The sequence below is a fragment of the Cryptotermes secundus genome, unplaced genomic scaffold (genome assembly GCF_002891405.2).
Source record: "Cryptotermes secundus unplaced genomic scaffold, Csec_1.0 scaffold757, whole genome shotgun sequence".
In the NCBI taxonomy this organism is placed as follows: Eukaryota; Metazoa; Arthropoda; class Insecta; order Blattodea; family Kalotermitidae; genus Cryptotermes; species Cryptotermes secundus.
In genome coordinates, this window is record NW_019729905.1 from 1687 (window position 1) to 19341 (window position 17655).

The 17655-nt window shown below is 37.2% G+C and overlaps 1 protein-coding gene across 1 annotated transcript in view; it reads right to left on the bottom strand.

Annotated features, from left to right (window-relative positions):
* Window positions 1–2081: 2081 nt before the first annotated feature.
* LOC111865796 (sodium channel protein Nach) overlaps window positions 2082–17655 on the bottom strand; it is a 39939-nt gene continuing 24365 nt past the window's right edge. Inside the window, exons 7-12 of the mRNA XM_033751965.1 lie at window positions 16567–16843; window positions 14961–15014; window positions 11962–12055; window positions 9550–9635; window positions 5247–5266; window positions 2082–2300 (exon numbers count right to left, since the gene is read on the bottom strand). Coding sequence (XP_033607856.1) covers window positions 2082–2300; window positions 5247–5266; window positions 9550–9635; window positions 11962–12055; window positions 14961–15014; window positions 16567–16843 — 750 coding nt within the window. The remainder of the gene's footprint in view (window positions 2301–5246; window positions 5267–9549; window positions 9636–11961; window positions 12056–14960; window positions 15015–16566; window positions 16844–17655) is intronic.

The window sequence follows — 17655 nt, forward strand, 5'->3', positions numbered from 1 at the left end:
ACAGATAAACAAGAGGAAATGGAAAGAGTGACAGATCCAGAAGTCAAGCCAACTACTCCAGATCTGGAAGATAGCAAAATGCAGCAAGAACCCGAAGCTGACAGCAATGAAGAAGAACCAACAGATACTGAAGAGGATGGAGAAAATGAAAATGCTGACCACAAGGATAATGGAAGGAGAAACAATGGACAAAANTTTTTGACATGAATTCTCGTAGAGTACTGTTTGCCATAGCAGCATGTAGGAATATGAACATCCAAACCTTTGATGTGAAGACTGCCTTCCTGTATGGAGCCCTTGAGGAGGAAAACTACATGGAGATACCAGAAGGATACAAGAACACTGGCAAGATATGTCTCCTGAAAAAGGCATTATGTGGCCTAAGGCAAGCACCATCGCAATGGAACAAGAAGCTGACAACCTTCCTAAAAGAAGAAGGTCTAAACCAACTAAAATCTGACCAGTGCATTTTTAAGAATGATGCCAATAGTTTGTTTATGGCCATTCATGTGGATGATGGGATAATCATGGGAGAGGATGAAAGACAAATAGAGGAAATTTTGCTGAAACTGGAAAATCAATCCCAGATAACAAAGACCACAAATCTAAAAGTTTATTTAGGAATACAAATTGAGAGGCAACCAGATGAGATATGTATCTCTCAAACCAAATATGCAAGCCAAATGTTGGAAAAATACAACATGCAAGAAAGTCGAGAAATGGAAACACCCATGGTCATGACCCCACCAACAAATGACAAAGGAGANGCAATGGAACAAGAAGCTGACAACCTTCCTAAAAGAAGAAGGTCTAAACCAACTAAAATCTGACCAGTGCATTTTTAAGAATGATGCCAATAGTTTGTTTATGGCCATTCATGTGGATGATGGGATAATCATGGGAGAGGATGAAAGACAAATAGAGGAAATTTTGCTGAAACTGGAAAATCAATTCCAAATAACAAAAACCACAAATCCAAAAGTTTATTTATGAATACAAATTGAGAGGCAACCAGATGGGATACATATCTCTCAAACCAAATATGCAAGCCAAATGTTGGAAAAATACAACATGCAAGAAAGTCGAGAAATGGAAACACCCATGGTCATGACCCCACCAACAAATGACAAAGGAGGAAATGACATAAGATTTCCTTACAGAGAAGCTGTAGGAAGCCTTCTAAAATCAGACCCAATGTAGCATTATCTGTAAATGTGGAAAGTTGAACCTTGGAAAATCCTGACAAAATAGCTGTTCAGAATGTGAAAAGGACCCTTAGGTATGTGAAAGGTACACGAGATTCAGGAATAAAATATACCTCATCTGACTCCAAAACTGTGAAACTGGAAGCATTGAGTGATGCTGATTATGCAGGGGATGTAAAGGATAAGAAAAGTGTAATGGGATATGTAATTATAATGTCAGGGGGCCAATATCATGATGCTCTATAGGGTTCCCAGATTTTGTAAAATAAAAAAAAGGAGTAATGTCTCGTTTATAACGACATTTTTCGCAACTAATAGGCTATAAAATATACATAATCAACATACTACATAACTTACAAACTGCTACTACACATCTGTATTACATAGACCTACTACACATTTATAGAACAAAACAAATATTACGTAGCCCTATTACATATTTATAGAATGCACAAAATATTACCTAGCACACATTTGTAGAACACACAAATATTAAATACTACATATTTATAACTTCCAAGGGCTGGTCGATCAGATTCTGTTAATTGTATTTCACTGAACTCTTAGCACTTTTTAATAATTGAACATCACCCTTTGAAAATTTATAAAATTCTGAACAGGACTTGCTTTCATAGTTCACTGTCACCTGGAGTCCTGCCTTGATTAAATCTGTTGAGCATCTGTTTCTTGTCTCACTCCACTTACTTTTCATGAATGAAAAGATTTGCTCCACAAAAGCATTTGAGCCAGGGATGCTAAACAAAAATCCTACCACTTTGGAAATATTTTGTACATCATGCTCAGGTACTGAAGAAAAAATGTAAGCCAGTTTGCTACATAATCACCATATCTGTTCACACTGTTGCAAAGGTAATCTCAATGGCTGCTGAACTCCTCGTACAAGTCATCAATGCAAACATTTTCGCTTAGCTGAAACACTTCTATGGCTTTTTCAAAATCTTTGAACTCAATCCCTTCCTGTAGAGAAAATGCTGCAAGGGATGCATAGGGATTGTCATCTGTCACATCATATCTTTTTTGCAGATACTGAAACATATTGCTATAAAAGCTGTTCAGGTCTTCAGTAACATTTTTCTGTAATGGCATAGACAATCCATTAATGAGTTCTTTTGCTTTGCTACCAAAAAAGTTGCTGGATTTTAGAACTGAGAAGTTTCATTTGTTTGTAAGTCTCTAGTACACAAGTCAGACCTTTCCAGTGTTTTATCTACCATTTCCAGCTAACTTCCAATATTACTTAAGAAATTAAAGTAGATTTCAGGCAACACTGCTTCCTCTGGGTCATCTTTCATGAAAATGTTAGATAATAATGTTGGACAGTTGGGAATACTATTGAAGTAACTTTTCATTGCTTCCCAGTTCTGAAGCAGTCGAGAAATGGCTGGTGTTAATGACAGCCGCCTAGTTGGAACATGCCTCAAAGTCTCAGTCCACTCCAAATGCATAAATTCAAAGAAGATTTTAACTCTTCTCTTATTTTGGCAGAGACAGAGAAGTGATTATATATCTTTAAGACTACACTTTCAACATCAACATCTAATCTGTCAATTGCAAACTTAATTCTGTTATGTATGACATGATTAGAGCAATCAGCTTTCAGTAAATTTGGGTTTTTACTTCGCAGCAACTGATATACGGGATGTGTTTTTCTATAGTTCACATTGGCATTGTCTGCACAATAAGAAGACACATAATTTACATCCAAGTTGTGCTTTTCTAAGCTCTGCAGCACCAAACCAGTAATTGCCATAGACGTTTCCTCAGCACTTTCAACAAAATCTAGAAGTTTATTCTGCACTCCCTTTAAAAGGTCGAAGTACCGGATGCAAACAGGGAACATTTTTCGAGTGCTTCTGTTTGATGCATCGGTAGCCAACGAAAGAAAATTTGAAGTATTTTCTGGACATCTTAAAATAGACACAAAGTCATTTACACTTTTAGGAGCAAGAACATACTTCACTATCATTTCCGCTTTAGTGCATCCACATGAAAGTTTGGAAGCAATCGCTGAATCGCTGAAAATATGGGACACAAATTTATTTCCGCAGTCCAGACTGGAATAACTTAAGTTGTGTTTCACTGCATGATACACTAAACCAAGTTCGCACGCGGTGCTGTTGTCATATTCTTCTTTATTGTTTAAATTAACAAAGTATTTCAAAAGTTTATTTGAACTTCCAGAATTACATTTTTCCTTAATTTTATGTCCCTTGTATTGTGCATGTTGCCTCAGGTCACTTTGTCCACCGTGCGGAATACTAAAATCCTTCCTACACAACATACAAAATGCCCGGTTCTTGCCTGGTCTCGGCTTAACCCACAAAAACATATCTTCCCATTTCTTAAGATATATTTGATTATGTTTGGCCTGGAATTTCAACTTCTTCCGTGGAGGAGTCTTTGATGGATCTTCTTCGCCCTCAAACATTTTTGCTAACTTGACACTGACTTTCTAACGAAGATTGAACGGATTAAAAATACACTATCACCAACAACCTCTGCTTTGGTTTAGAACCTCAAGTGTTGCCAACATTCATGAAATGCAACATAATGAAAGAAACTATAACAATGTAATTTTCCAAGGATTACAGAAATTTTATGATAATATTTAACCCATGAAATATAATTCTCAATGGACTTAAATATAAAACAGAGAATTATCCACTCTGGGTAAACAATAAATGGAGGAACAAAATTTGGGTGAAAAAACAGAAGAATTTGGGGAAAACGGGGTATCTGGGAACCCTAGTGCTGTAGGAAACAGAGTATTGTTGCATTATCAACCACTGAGGCCGAATATATTGAAGCAGCTGAGTGCTGCAAAGAATTGAAATATCTAAAGATGTTGATAGAGGAGTTGACAGGAAAAAGGGTTGAAGCTGAACTGTGTGCCAACAATCAGAGTGCAATCAGGCTAATAGAATCTGGACTAGTAATGCGTAGGAGTAAGCACATAGACGTTAGGTATCACTACATACTCGTAAGTGAACAGTTGAAAGAGAAACTGTTCTCAATCAAATATTGTAACACTGAAACTCAGGTGGCAGACATTTTAACAAAACCGCTATCACCAGAGAAATTTACCAAGTTTAGAGATATTATACTTAAGAAGAAATAAGTCTGATTTTGATAAGACCGAGAAAATTGTAATTACATGTACTAATTTTGTAATCTGAAGACCAGAATTACTGAGTGTTATTCAATTTAACTTTGTAAAACAGCTAATAATGGTGACAACATTTTGAAATTAAGGAGGAAAATGAGAAATGTGTTTGTAACATGTTGAAATTAAGGAGGAATATTGAGAATCTAGTAATGTAAAAATGTTCAAGTTGGTAATAGTGATCTGAATTCATTTGTTTCTGTTTTGTATTATAATAAAAGTTCTTCTCATCCAATATGGCTTTTAAGTGATATATAAGCATGACACAAAGAAAATCAACACTAACTACTTTCTCTAAAGTACTTGAAAAAGTTATGCACAGTAGGTTAAGCCATTATTTTCGGAGTAACAGTATACTAGTCCCAGAAAAGTTTGGTTTTAGGAAAGGAATTTCCATTGAAAATGCAGCCTTTAAGTTAACAGACAGTGTGTTGAAAAATATTAATCAAAAAATGCATGTTGGTGGAATATTCTGTGACTTAGCAGAGGCTTTTGACTGTGTAAATCATGAAATTTTATTAACTAAATTACATTTTTTTGGCATTCAAGGAACAAGGTTAAGTTGGTTCAGATCCTACCTAGAGATAGGAAACAAAAGATTGAAATAAAATCATCAAATTCAATCCAAAGTACCTACTGAAACTGGGGAATAATAAAACATGGAGTTCCACAGAGGTCAATTTTGGGGCCTTTGCTTTTCATAATTTATATAAACGATCTACCTCCTACACTAAGGACCTCATCAATACCTATAATATTTGCAGATGATACTAGTGTTATAATTTCTGGTAAAAAATTAGATGATTTCTGCATGTTATCAAGCAAGGTTCTTTCGCAAATGAGTAAATGGTTTTCTGCAAGCAAGCTGTCCCTGAACCTAGAAAAAACAAATGTAATAAAATTTATAACAAAAAACTCACCACACTATCCATTAAATATAGGATATAATGATAAATATATAGAAGAGGGAGTAAACACAAAATTCTTTGGCTTGCAAATTGATAATCATTTAAACTGGAAAAACCATATCGATCAGTTGATTCCAAAGTTAAGTAGAGCATGTTATGCAGTTAGATTCATGTTACATATTAGTAATGTTGACACTCTCAAATCAATGTACAAAGAACATTTTCAGACATAAACACAGTCTTCATAAACCAATTGCTAACCTCTCGTGCTTTCAGAAAAGTGCATATTATGCTGGGATCAACATTTTTAATAACCTACCATCTGATCTCAAAGGTCTTATGAGAGAAAGGCACGATTTATAATAGCACTGAAACGATACTTAAATACACATTCATTCTACTCTGTTGATGAATATCTGTTGTCTAGAATATAACTTATGTATCTTTAAATAGCCTTGTATGTAGTCACTGTGTATTCTTTGTTTCTCTTGTGTGAGAACTCCATTGGGACAACACATATGTTTTGTATTTATATGACATATTCCACATCCTACAGTCATTTTGACTAACTTTGGATCCATGAAATGGAATGCAGTGTAATATAATATAATATTCACAGCTAAGTATTAAAGGTAAAGCTGTCCTTGTAGCAGGCAATGAAGCGCCATAGGGTTGTGAGACATTGAGGTTCCTGTATTTTCTATAGACAGTCAGCCCACAGATGGCAGTAAGGTTGTCAGCCTTACGTGCCAGCCGCCCTTTACACCCCAGAAAGATTCCTGGTACTCATTTCTGTTATAGGCTGAGTCAACCCCAGGGCCATAGTACTCGTAGGTCAATTGAAAATACCCACCTCATTGAGTCTCAGACCCGCAGCCTTCCAACTTATAGCATAGTGCCTCAACGAACTACGCTACCACATGCCTCAAATTCATCAAAGTGTTATGTATCTTCAAATTGTTGACGTTTGCACTGTTGAGTAAGCATATTAATAAAGCATTCAATTGAATTGAATTTACTTCAATAATTGATGCAATATACTGAAACAAAAGACATCTTGTTCATTCTTGATATACTATTTCATGTACGAGGGTTGTACTGAAAGTCATCAGCAACAATATTTTGTAAAGTAACATGCTTTATTATTGACAAACCAAATACAACACCTCAATCTACAGACCTTTCTTTATTTTTCCACATAATTACCACTTCTGTATACACATTTGTCCCAGCGTTCTGGGAGTTTGAAAATTCCCCTTCTGTAAAATTCCATTCCAGCCATCCGAAGACACTGACGCACTGCTTTCTGAATTGCCTCCCTTGTCTCAAAACGTTGTCCACACAGCTGATCCTTCACAAATTCGAAAAGATGGTAGTCGGAGGGTGCCAGATCAGGGCTATAGGAGGGGTGTGGAAGAACTTCCCACCCCATCTTTTCAATTGCTTCCAATGTGAGGCGAGCGGCTTGGGGATGAGCATTGTCATGCAGGATGATGATGTTTTGTCCCGTATGTTTATCACATAATGCACGACGGAGCTTGTGCAGTGTCCGGACATAACGAGCAGCATTGATGGTTTGCCCAGGTTCCAGGAATTCAGCCAGCATAAACCCCTCTGCATCCCAGAAGACTGTGCCCATCACCTTCACAGCAGATGGCACTGTCTTTGCCTTCTTTTTTGATGGAGAATGCAAATGGTGCCATTCCATACTCTGCTGTTTCACTTCAGGCTCGAAATGGTGAAACCAGCTTTCATCATCTGTCACAATACAGAGTAAAAAATCATCGCCTTCGTGTCGATATCTCTGCAGCAGTTCTGAGGTGATGGCTTTTTGCTAATCTTTGTGGTCTTCGGTCAATAACCGCGGGACCCAACAAGCACAAACTTTTCTATAGCCCAAGCTTTCAGTCATCTCCTGTACTGCACTGTGCGCTATTCCAAGTTTTTGGGCTGTTGTGTCCACAGTCACATGCCTGTCATCTTCAATGATCTCATCCACTCTTTCCTTGTTGCGTTCAGTTGAGGCTGTTTGAGGACAACCACTCCGAGGCTCATCTTCGATGCTGGTGTTCCCATATTTAAAATGTTTCACCCATCTTCGAACACTGCTCGCATCCATGCACACACTTCCNTGTGTTGACCTTGTAATTCAGTGCTATGGTAGTCCAAAACTCCCTAATTATAATGTTAAATTTTGCAATTACAAGACTTTCATGTATACACGGTGTGTTCAGGATCCATTAGGACTTTTTTTTTTTTATTTTGCCCTGCAATGCCATCTGTTGGTGAGTTGTGGCATTAAGATTCTTGAAGTTTTAGCTGTGGCTCTCTATAATTTCAAAGCGCAAGCATCGCTGCATCATTTGTTCTGACCTTGAATGTAATAGTACTGTTCTGATGCTCATCGGAAAATGGTGGTTGAACAGAGAGCCAACATCAGATTTTGTTTGAAGTTAGCCAAAACAGCCAAAGAAGCATACAAAATGATTAAAAGTGTGTACGGTCATGATTGTTTGAGTCACTCAAGCATTTTTAGATGGTATGCTGTATTTCATGACGGCAGGGAGGACATTGAAGACGCTCCACGTGCATCAAAGCCGAGAACAAGTCACATTCAAGAAAATGTGCAAAAAGGGGACCGAAATCCTTGCATCAGGCAGATGTGTTTCTGCAAGGCTCTTAGAGAAGCTTTTGGGAGTACCAAAAAGTACTGTGCACCAAATTTTGACTGAGGATTTGGGCAAACGGAAGGTCTGTGCGTGGTTTGTGCCACATGCGCTGTCAGGTGATGAAAAACATGCCAGAGTGGAACACTGAAAAGACATGTCGGTCAGCCCAAAGTGATACAAAATTTACAAAATCGATTGTTACTGGTGACGAGACATTGTGTTTTCAATACGAGCTTCTAACAAAACGGTAGAGTGCAGCGTGGTTGAGCCCAAAGTAGCCAGCCGAAACCAAAGAAAGTGCGCACGCAAAAGAGTCGAGTAAAGTCACTGTTAACTGTTTTCTTCGATTCCAAAGGAATCATTCACAAGGAATTTCTGCAGAAGGTCAAACAGTGAATTCTGATTATTATCTCGGAGTCCTCAATCGTTTGTGGGCGAGAAATCTTCGAATTCGACCTGATTATCGAGAGCAAGGTTCCTGGTCTCTCCTCCACGACAATGCCCGCCCCCCTACAAATCGAAGATCATGCCCGATTTTTTGGCCAGAAGAGGGATCACAGTCCTTGGTAATTCTCCATATTTGCCAGATTTGGCTCCAGCAGGTTTCTGGTTGTTCCCAAAAGTTAAGCTGGCGATGAAAGGAGACCATCACGACACCACCCAGGGCATCCAAAGAGAATGTACCGCAGTTTTAAATGCAATTCCACAAAAGGATTACAGTGACTGTTTTTGAAAACTTTTCAATCGATTCCAGCTATGTATTGATTCAGAAAGAGACTGTTTTGAATAAAAAGAGTGAAAATAATTCATGTCTTTTATTTTCAATGAACACAGTCCTAACAGAACCTGGACAAACTGTGTATGAATAGAAGGGTACATTTGCATATATATAAGAAGAAAGTGTGAGATTGATACCGCTGTTTTGACAGCATGTCGTATAACCACAGAATTAGCTTCTGCAAAGTAAAACATTATATAACTAAAAATATTGTAATGATAACAATATTTATAACTTTGTGATGCTTTAAATTACCTGTAGAAGTTAGTATCTCGGTCCACAAGAGCACTTTTGGTGGATTAAGTAGATATTACAAGGAGCCAGGGTAGCATAGTGAGTATAGCGACTGGCTACAAGCTGGATGTTGGAGGGGTTGTCGTTGGAGTCCCAGTAGGGTCAAGAATTTTCTCTTCTCCAAATCGTCCAGAACGGTTCTGGGGTCCACCCAACCACCTTCCCAATGGGTACCGTGGGCACTTTCCCCAGGGGTAAAATGATAGGGGCGTGAATCTGATCGTTCACCTACAACTACTGCCAAAGTAAAGAAAATGTGGATCTATACATTCACTCCCCCATACTCTTTCATGGCGTAGTGCTTAATTCGTTGAGCACAGGGACAACTTTACTTTAATATATATGTACTACAATCAGATTTTTCCATAGCTGTGATGTATGACTCTAGTTAGCAATAAAAGCAATAATAAATTATATAGGTTATACTTTATAGGAAGTCAGATCAGTATTGAACAGCACATAAAATTTTTGAAAGTTATTAAATTTATTATGCATATTTAAACATACTTACCCAGGAGATCAACCCAACCAAACAGGACTTCTCTCTTGTAACGTACCATAGGCCAGGATACGAATGCAACTTCCAGATATTTAGTCCTGATATACAGAATTGCAAGGCATTAAGATTCATTTAGATATAATGAAAAATAAAGCAGAAAAAACCAATATATAACTCGCCGATAAAAATAACTTGCACTTCAACAGAATTGTTAAAGATCATACATAAACAATCACAACAAAAAGAAATTAACGTGGAAGAAATATTAAAGCACTTGTCACTGCAGTGTTACATTAGGTAATTCTGAAGGACAATGTAGTAGGTGTTAGTATCATTTGTGTTACAAAGGTAGCTACTCTTCAGAGTTGTGACACAGATCAACTGTATGACAACTGCAAATTCAATTAAATTTGTGGTGAAATTAAGAGCAGATTGAATTCGGTTAGTGCTTGTTGCTTTTCACTTCAGAAAATTTAGTCTTACACAACTGACAAGTTCATGGCTGTATGCTTCATAGTGGCTGGTGCACCACCTGCTTTTGCTGATGAATCAGCCGGTAACATTTGGAATGAAGGGAAATAATTAACTTGTAGACCACTTCATAGCATTACCTTTCACAGCGAGCAGTGTGGTTCATTTGTGGGTGTTTATTTATGATTTGTCAGAAGTAGGCAGCAGTTATTAGCTCCATTAGCCATTTTTTCTCAGTTTGTTAGTGAGCAGTGTGGTACATCACGGTGCAGTATACTTTATAGCAACGTGTATTTCTGTGTGACGCCTGTGTGAAATACAGATCTGCTAGAAAATGTCGGAGAAAATTTTGACCTAAATTTCACGATGAAAGAGTTCCCAGCAGACAAACAATTCACAGTTTGCTGAATAAACTTAGAACAGCGGAACTGTAGACAAGAAATCCCCAAACATAATCGTCCAATCCTTACTGAGAGGTTAGACATGGGCCTCAGACTTGAACATACACATACATCTAGAAATTCACTGAAACGTCTATTTCAAGAGACTGAAGTGTTGAAGTCTAGTGCAGGAATGGCAACACAATTGCTGAAGCCATCCATTGAAAGTTGGTGCCTAGTGTGCTTTAAGTACAAGAAGGAATGTTGAACTTGTAACTTTTGACAAAAAATTAATTGCAAAAAATATCTACATGTAGAGGGTGCAACATTTTCAACACCTCCTGTGATCTGTGAATTGTAACTACTTCATTCCAAAAGTTACTGGCCATCAGGTATGCTGATTCAACAGAAAAATTCACAGTATAGAATACAATATACAGCTCTTCTTGTCATGTAAGAGTGTTAGATTTAGTCTTTCACAATAAGGGGGAAAAAATAGTTTGAAAGTGATTGAGAACAGGATGTAGATGCTTGCAGCTAGCTGCTTGCTTGGCTTATTCTTTGAACCAGAAGGAAGTACATTGCTCTGGAGCTTTGGAAAATTTATACCAGAGTACACGTCCCAGAGAACAGTACTCCCTATGGTCCATTCTTTTCAGCACTAAAATATTTTTCTAATGGTACTAGAAACACAACTTTTTAGGTAACCCCATGAACAATTAATTGATCTTGAGAAAAACCTGGTTTTGGCACATCTCAGTCCTTTCTAGAAAGATTTCATATTAAGCTAATGTAAAACTTACAATGCGTTTTGACTAACATAATGTACAATTTGGTATCTTTATCAAGTGAAGCAGTTCTTTCTGCATGTATGACTTACCAGTATGTCACCAGTGCCAATGTACATAATTCTGCAATCAGTAAAATCAAATTTGTGACAGCCTAACATCTGACAAAGTGATCAGTCACAGTTTTATTCTATCATGTCCCATAATAGTATCATAGTTAGGTAAGACTGGAATACTTTTCCTGTGTTATTTATTCGTAACACGTCATGTTGTTAAAAGGGTAGACCCTGTGGCCCTTATGCTGAGTCACTTCAGTAAAGTTCACATCTTCACAGCTGTTTTCCAATTTAATATTGTCATTATATTTATTAATGGCTCTTTAAAGTTCTCACTTTCCTTGGAGGTCTCCCAACAGAAATCTTGTATGCATTTCTTGAGTCTCTTACATGCTGCATGTTCTTCCAATCTCAACCATCTTGAGTTGATCATTGGAACAATATTAGGTTTTTTGTTACAACTTGTGAGCTCATTAAGATGTAATTTTAATCATTCCACCAGTAATTAACTGCTTTCTTATGTATATACATTCTCCTCAGCACTTTGTAAGCAAATGTAACAGGTAGATTTTTCTAATTTATTTTTTATTTGTTTATATCCTTTATCATTTTTACAGCAATGCTGTCAAGAAAGATAACTGACGTTGCTTATTCACATGATGATCTATAAAGGAATGTAAATTAATTGTGATAAAAGTAAGTCAAAATTAGTATTTCTGGACTACTTACATGTCTGTATTCTCTTCCCCAACTAGCTTGTCCACTTCATACACAGTATTGCTACATCCCAGCTCACAAGGACATTTTATCAGCCGAATTTCATCTGCAGTATTACAGAGTAGATGGAGGTAAATTCAGTAGCAGTAATGTTTTGTCTTGTTAAAGTCATGTACAATCAGTCCTCCTCAATGCTATTATCATGCAGAAAATATGTACAGTACATAAGGCTATAGATAGATCTTCATCAGAACTGAATATACATGTTCCATTGATTAAAATTTAAGATTATTAAAAGTATTAACACTTCTGTATAATTATTTCATTTTGTAGAGACTGTGATAATAACTTCCAAGTTAAATCAGGAATAGTTCTATACATATGGTTTGCTATGATATCTCTTCATTTTTAATATCATGTAAAGACATTAATTAAAATAATTACCTGAAATTTACACAGCACAGATTCTATAATAATCACACAATAAATTTAGTAATTTGCTGGCTTGCACAGGCAAGACGGAGATAAGAAAACTGAAAATGTCATCATAATTTGTTCCAGCTAGAATGTTTGAATGAGAACTGCCAACTCAAAACTGGTCAACATATTGTGACATGTTGCACAAAGGAGAACCCCTCCCCCCCAGCAGTGACGTGGCGGGTGAGTCAGCGCTCTGTCACCCCCCCCTCCACACAGTGATGTAACACGCAACGCAGCTGTGACAAGGGTAACGGCCAACAGCAGTACCGATTGCGTAACAGGCAAGCGCTGCGACTATATAAGTGAACCACACTGCCTACCAGTTGAGTTGGAATCTAGCCAGCGGCGAGTACGAGTTACAGATGCATGTGCAAAAATCAGTGATAGTTCGTGATTAGCGAGCGTGTGATTAGGAGTGACACAGTTGAAATATAGCAGCAGTCGCGGTAAGAAAACCCGAACGCGTGGTTACAAGATTTTATGTGACAGTATGTGATAACTAAGAAGTCAGTGAGTGGAAGACTTATTGTGTGCTTTCAAGACTTTGTGTGTGCTGTAGTACAGTTGTATTTGGAGTGTGTAATTCAGAGAGACTTGTATAGCTCCCGCGTTATTAATATGTGTAGCCTACTGACAACAGAGTGATTTGATTTGTGAATAGGGGTATAAAGTATGAAACCCCACAACTGTGTTATAATTAATTGTAGCCAAGACTGGTAGGTTGTTAAATAAACCAATCAGCAATCTCTATGGCGTCATCAGTAAGGATACACGTTACAGTGCAGTAACAGGCCATGAAGGTCCAGAAAGTTGTGAGACATAAAGGCTCCCACATTTTTTCAAGGCAGTCGACTCACAGATGGTGCTAAGGTTGTCAGTCTTACGTGCCACCTGCCCTTTACCCCCCAGGAAGATTCCCGGTACTCATTTCTCTTAGAGGCTGAGTCTATTTTGGGAATTAATATTAAAAGTGTGTATCTTTTTCCCATATTAAGTAATGCATTTAGCAGTGTTAGTAATTAGTATACTATGATGGCTTTGTAAAGAAGCACTGCCCAACTGTGGTAATCATCTGCTTGCATAAACAAGGGCTTATAGCCACCTGATTTAGTGACTAGGATTGAAATCACATTCTTACTAAAAAGTCTCATTTACTCTGCTTCATAACTAAATTTAGTAAAACCAACAAATAGACGTGAGACTTTCCTTCCTGTAATTCTGAATATGCTCCCCCAAAATTGTGTGGTCTAGATGGATAACTGTAGTTGATTGTGCTCTAGAGACAGTCCTTTTAATGAACTTATCATGGATCTTGTATATCTCATAACCAGGGCCCGGATTTTGATGACATGTCGTCTTTTTTTCCTTGTATCCTATGCGATGCTCTTAAATATATAAATCTCGGATATGAGCTGCTGGTTACAGAAATGTAAATTTTATAGGTATTTTTTTGTCATTTTTTTTAATTTTAGGTTTAAGGTCATTTTTTCATTTTGGGGGTAATTTTTTTGTAAATTTTTTTACTTTTAAGGGTATTTCTTGTCATTTTTGACCATTTTAGGGAATTTTTCTTCATATGTTTTCTGAAATGTGAATAACATGGAAGCGAAGTGTTCTTTCTTTTCTCCTTTAGGTCATTTTTCTGTATTTTTTTGTTCATTTTATATGTCATTTTTTAAATATTTTCAGGTCATCAAAATCCGGGCCCTGCATATTACATTTTTGGATCATATTTTAGGTCATTTTTATGCATTTTTTCGGTCATTTATAGGTAATTTTTTAAATATTTTCAGGTCATCAACATTGGGCCCTGCTCATTACATTTGACATCAAGAAATGTGACCAGCAAACAAACAAGGAATAGAGGAAACAGGAAATAATAAATGGTAAAGTACAGGGGCGGCCCGTATATAGGCACTGCAGAACTTCAGCACCCCCAATTTCCACATGATATTATCGATAACATTTATATAATGAGTCCTTTTTTCTTTAATTCTTTCTTTATACTTGTACAATACAATATATAATCCTTAAGCTTAATGTCAGTAGCCAAATCTTTGTATGGAACTGTGCGCTTCTGGAGCAGCACCCCCACTAATTTTAGCTACAAGCTGCCACTGGTAAAATAAGTAAAGCTATACCTGTAACAGGCTGTGAAGGCCCACAGGGTTGTGAGACATTGAGATTCCCACATTTTCTCTAGACAGTTGGCTGACAGGTGGCGGTAAGGTTACCAGCCTTATGCACCAGCCACCCTTTACCCCCCAGGAAGATTCCTGGTACTCATTTCTGTTAAAGGCTGAGTTAACCCCAGGGCCATAGTGCAGCTGGAAGGATTAGGTCAACTGAAAAAAAATCCACCTCATCGGGACTTGAACCTGTGGCCTTCCAGCTTGTAGCATAGTGCCTCAATGAGTTACACTACCATGTGCCTGATAAATCATAAATAATAATAACAGTAAGGGTTAAGAGGGATTGTTCTAGAAGATATATCTTGAAATGAGCATGTCAGCGAGAAATTATAATCTTACCTTTATGTTTTCCTAGACATTGTAGCCCCTGGAGGTCACAGGAGTTGAAGCCATCTGAGAAAATTAAGATCATATAATGACATTTCCTGTACAGATGAAATGATAATGATGACACCACATTCAGTACAACTTCTAATTGAACCCATTAGAACTGCCATCCTTTGCCAGACTTTATTACTAATTACTGTCAGAATAATTTGTTTCACATGGCCATGATGTGGAAGGCTGAAGTTAATAATTATTTTGCCAGAAGCGTTGAATAAAAGAAATCATCTGTGTCTTACATACAAAACACCTCAGTCTTGATAGTGATAATTTCTGAACAATGCAGCCAGTTATTCGTGAGGCTCCTCCAAAGGAAAATATAATTTCTGAACAATGCAGCCGGTAATTCATGAGGCTTCTCCAAAGGAAAATATTATTTTTACATATCATTGTAAGATCTTTTTTACCTGAATGCCATCACTTCCATGTTGTATGATCAGCTGCAATTTTGAAACTAACACGTCACTGCATCCTCAGAGGCACATCTTTTTAACCTTAGCATTGAGATTATGTGAATGATATAGGCTATTTGCTGCAAGCTAACTGATCGTGTGGAAATTCTAATGCATATGCTCTCAGCCAAAATGCAGGGTCTAAGGCCATAGTGTGTCCATTCATTTATGTTCTACCTTTTGCAACAACAAAACATATATATATATTATTTTCCATTTTCCATTATATATTGATATAAAGGAAATTTATGACCTACTTGACCTTTACATGATATTGTAGTTATGCCACTGGATGAAATTTGAAGCTTAAAATTTGTTGCTTAAGATAATACTGAATATCTTAGGTAGTTTAAATTCTGGTCAAGATGTAGAAATGCAGGCCAGAAGAGGACAAACCCTCCACCTCCCCAAAACACTTCACACAAGACGCAGGGTGTTCTATAATGAAGGGACAACTAAACCAAATACAAAGCCTATCTAACCTCCTAATCTGTTGCCAAAGTAGAGCATTTATTATGCTTACTAGGCCTGTGGTATGGGAAATAATATAAAGGACAAAAAACTGTACATGTTGGAAGTAACAGGATTAAGTGACAAGGAACCCTATTTTGTGCTAATTCATGTGCATACATTACCAAAAATTTCCCATCTATAATAGAGAGGTAAATGATAAAGCTATTTCTGTGATTAATTATTTAATCATCATGATATGAAGAAGTATGGGGGAGTAGAGGTGTAGATTCACCATTCATAAACTTGGCATTAGAAGGAGCTAAGCAGTCAGCTTTATGCCCCTGTCATTTTACACTCAAGGAAAGAGCCCCCAGCACTGTCATATGGGAGGCTGGATGGGCCACAGAGCCTGGCTGGATGTTATGGAGAAGAGAAAAACCTGGTGCCCATTCCTCAAATCTCCAGCCCATAGCATAATCACTGTACCAGCTGAAACTAGGTTACTCAGCTTTTATGATTCCTATGAATATGCACGCATCTTGATAATTTAAAATAAATAAATAAAATAAATACCTATTATCTGATAGAAGAATGGANTATGATTCCTATGAATATGCACGCATCTTGATAATAATATGAAATAAATAAATAAATACCTATTATCTGGTAGAAGAATGGAACACATTTACAGAGGTCCCTTGCAATTTTCATGCGACATTGAATCATGCATGAATGATATGTGTAGGTATCACTGGTTAACAGTTTTATTTCATCTTCAAAAACGCATTTTCTTTGTTTAATAGAGAGTTGCCGGGCACCTTCTGTTGTATAAGTTTGTTTTGAATCAAAGGCTATCTTCTTAATCTTCCTGTCCCAAACATGTTGGGGGCTAACATCAGTTATAGGAATATCTTCTGCGCTGTGAAGATACACCTGTGTTACACAAAGAAACATAATTACAAAACAGATATCAGCATGAGACCTATGCAGCTCGTATTACAAGTATTAGCATTATACCTTAACAAGACACAAAATATTGTATGTATATGCCACATTCCTGCTTTATCCTAATGTTATTCTTCATTATGGAGTATTATACTTCCCTCACGAGTTGCTGAAGAGTCCTGAAACTCCCCACCGCAAAAGTGCTATGTAACAAGTGGCAGTCTGGTTACACATACATCTGTGTTCAGTTTATCATTAGGATGTGGGACAAGTGAAGAAATAATAAATGTTATATATTTACAAAAATATAACTAAGGAACACATAAAGCTACGTTAAGTCCATTATGTGTGTGAAAGTAAATAGCTGGGATAATGGAGTAGGTATAGTGACTAGCTATGGGCTGGACAGCTGAGGGGTCAGAGTTTGAGCCCCGATAGAGGCAAGATTTTTGTCTTCTCCACGCCCTCCAGACTGGTTATGGGGTCACCCAGCCTCTTATCCAATGGATACGGGGGGAATTTCCTTGGGAATAAAGCAGCCGGAGCGTGAAGCTGACCACTAGTGCTGAGGTCAAGAATACATGGATCTATACATCCATTCCTGCATATGCTTTCATGGCATAGTGCTTAAGTAGTTAAGCACAGAGGCAAATTTACCTGTGTGTGTATGTAGAATTTAGACAGATTCAGGGTGTAACACTCTTCATGGTAAACATTGTGTACATTAGGAAATATATTGATCACTTATTATTATTATTATTATTATTATTATTATTATTATTATTATTATTATTATTATT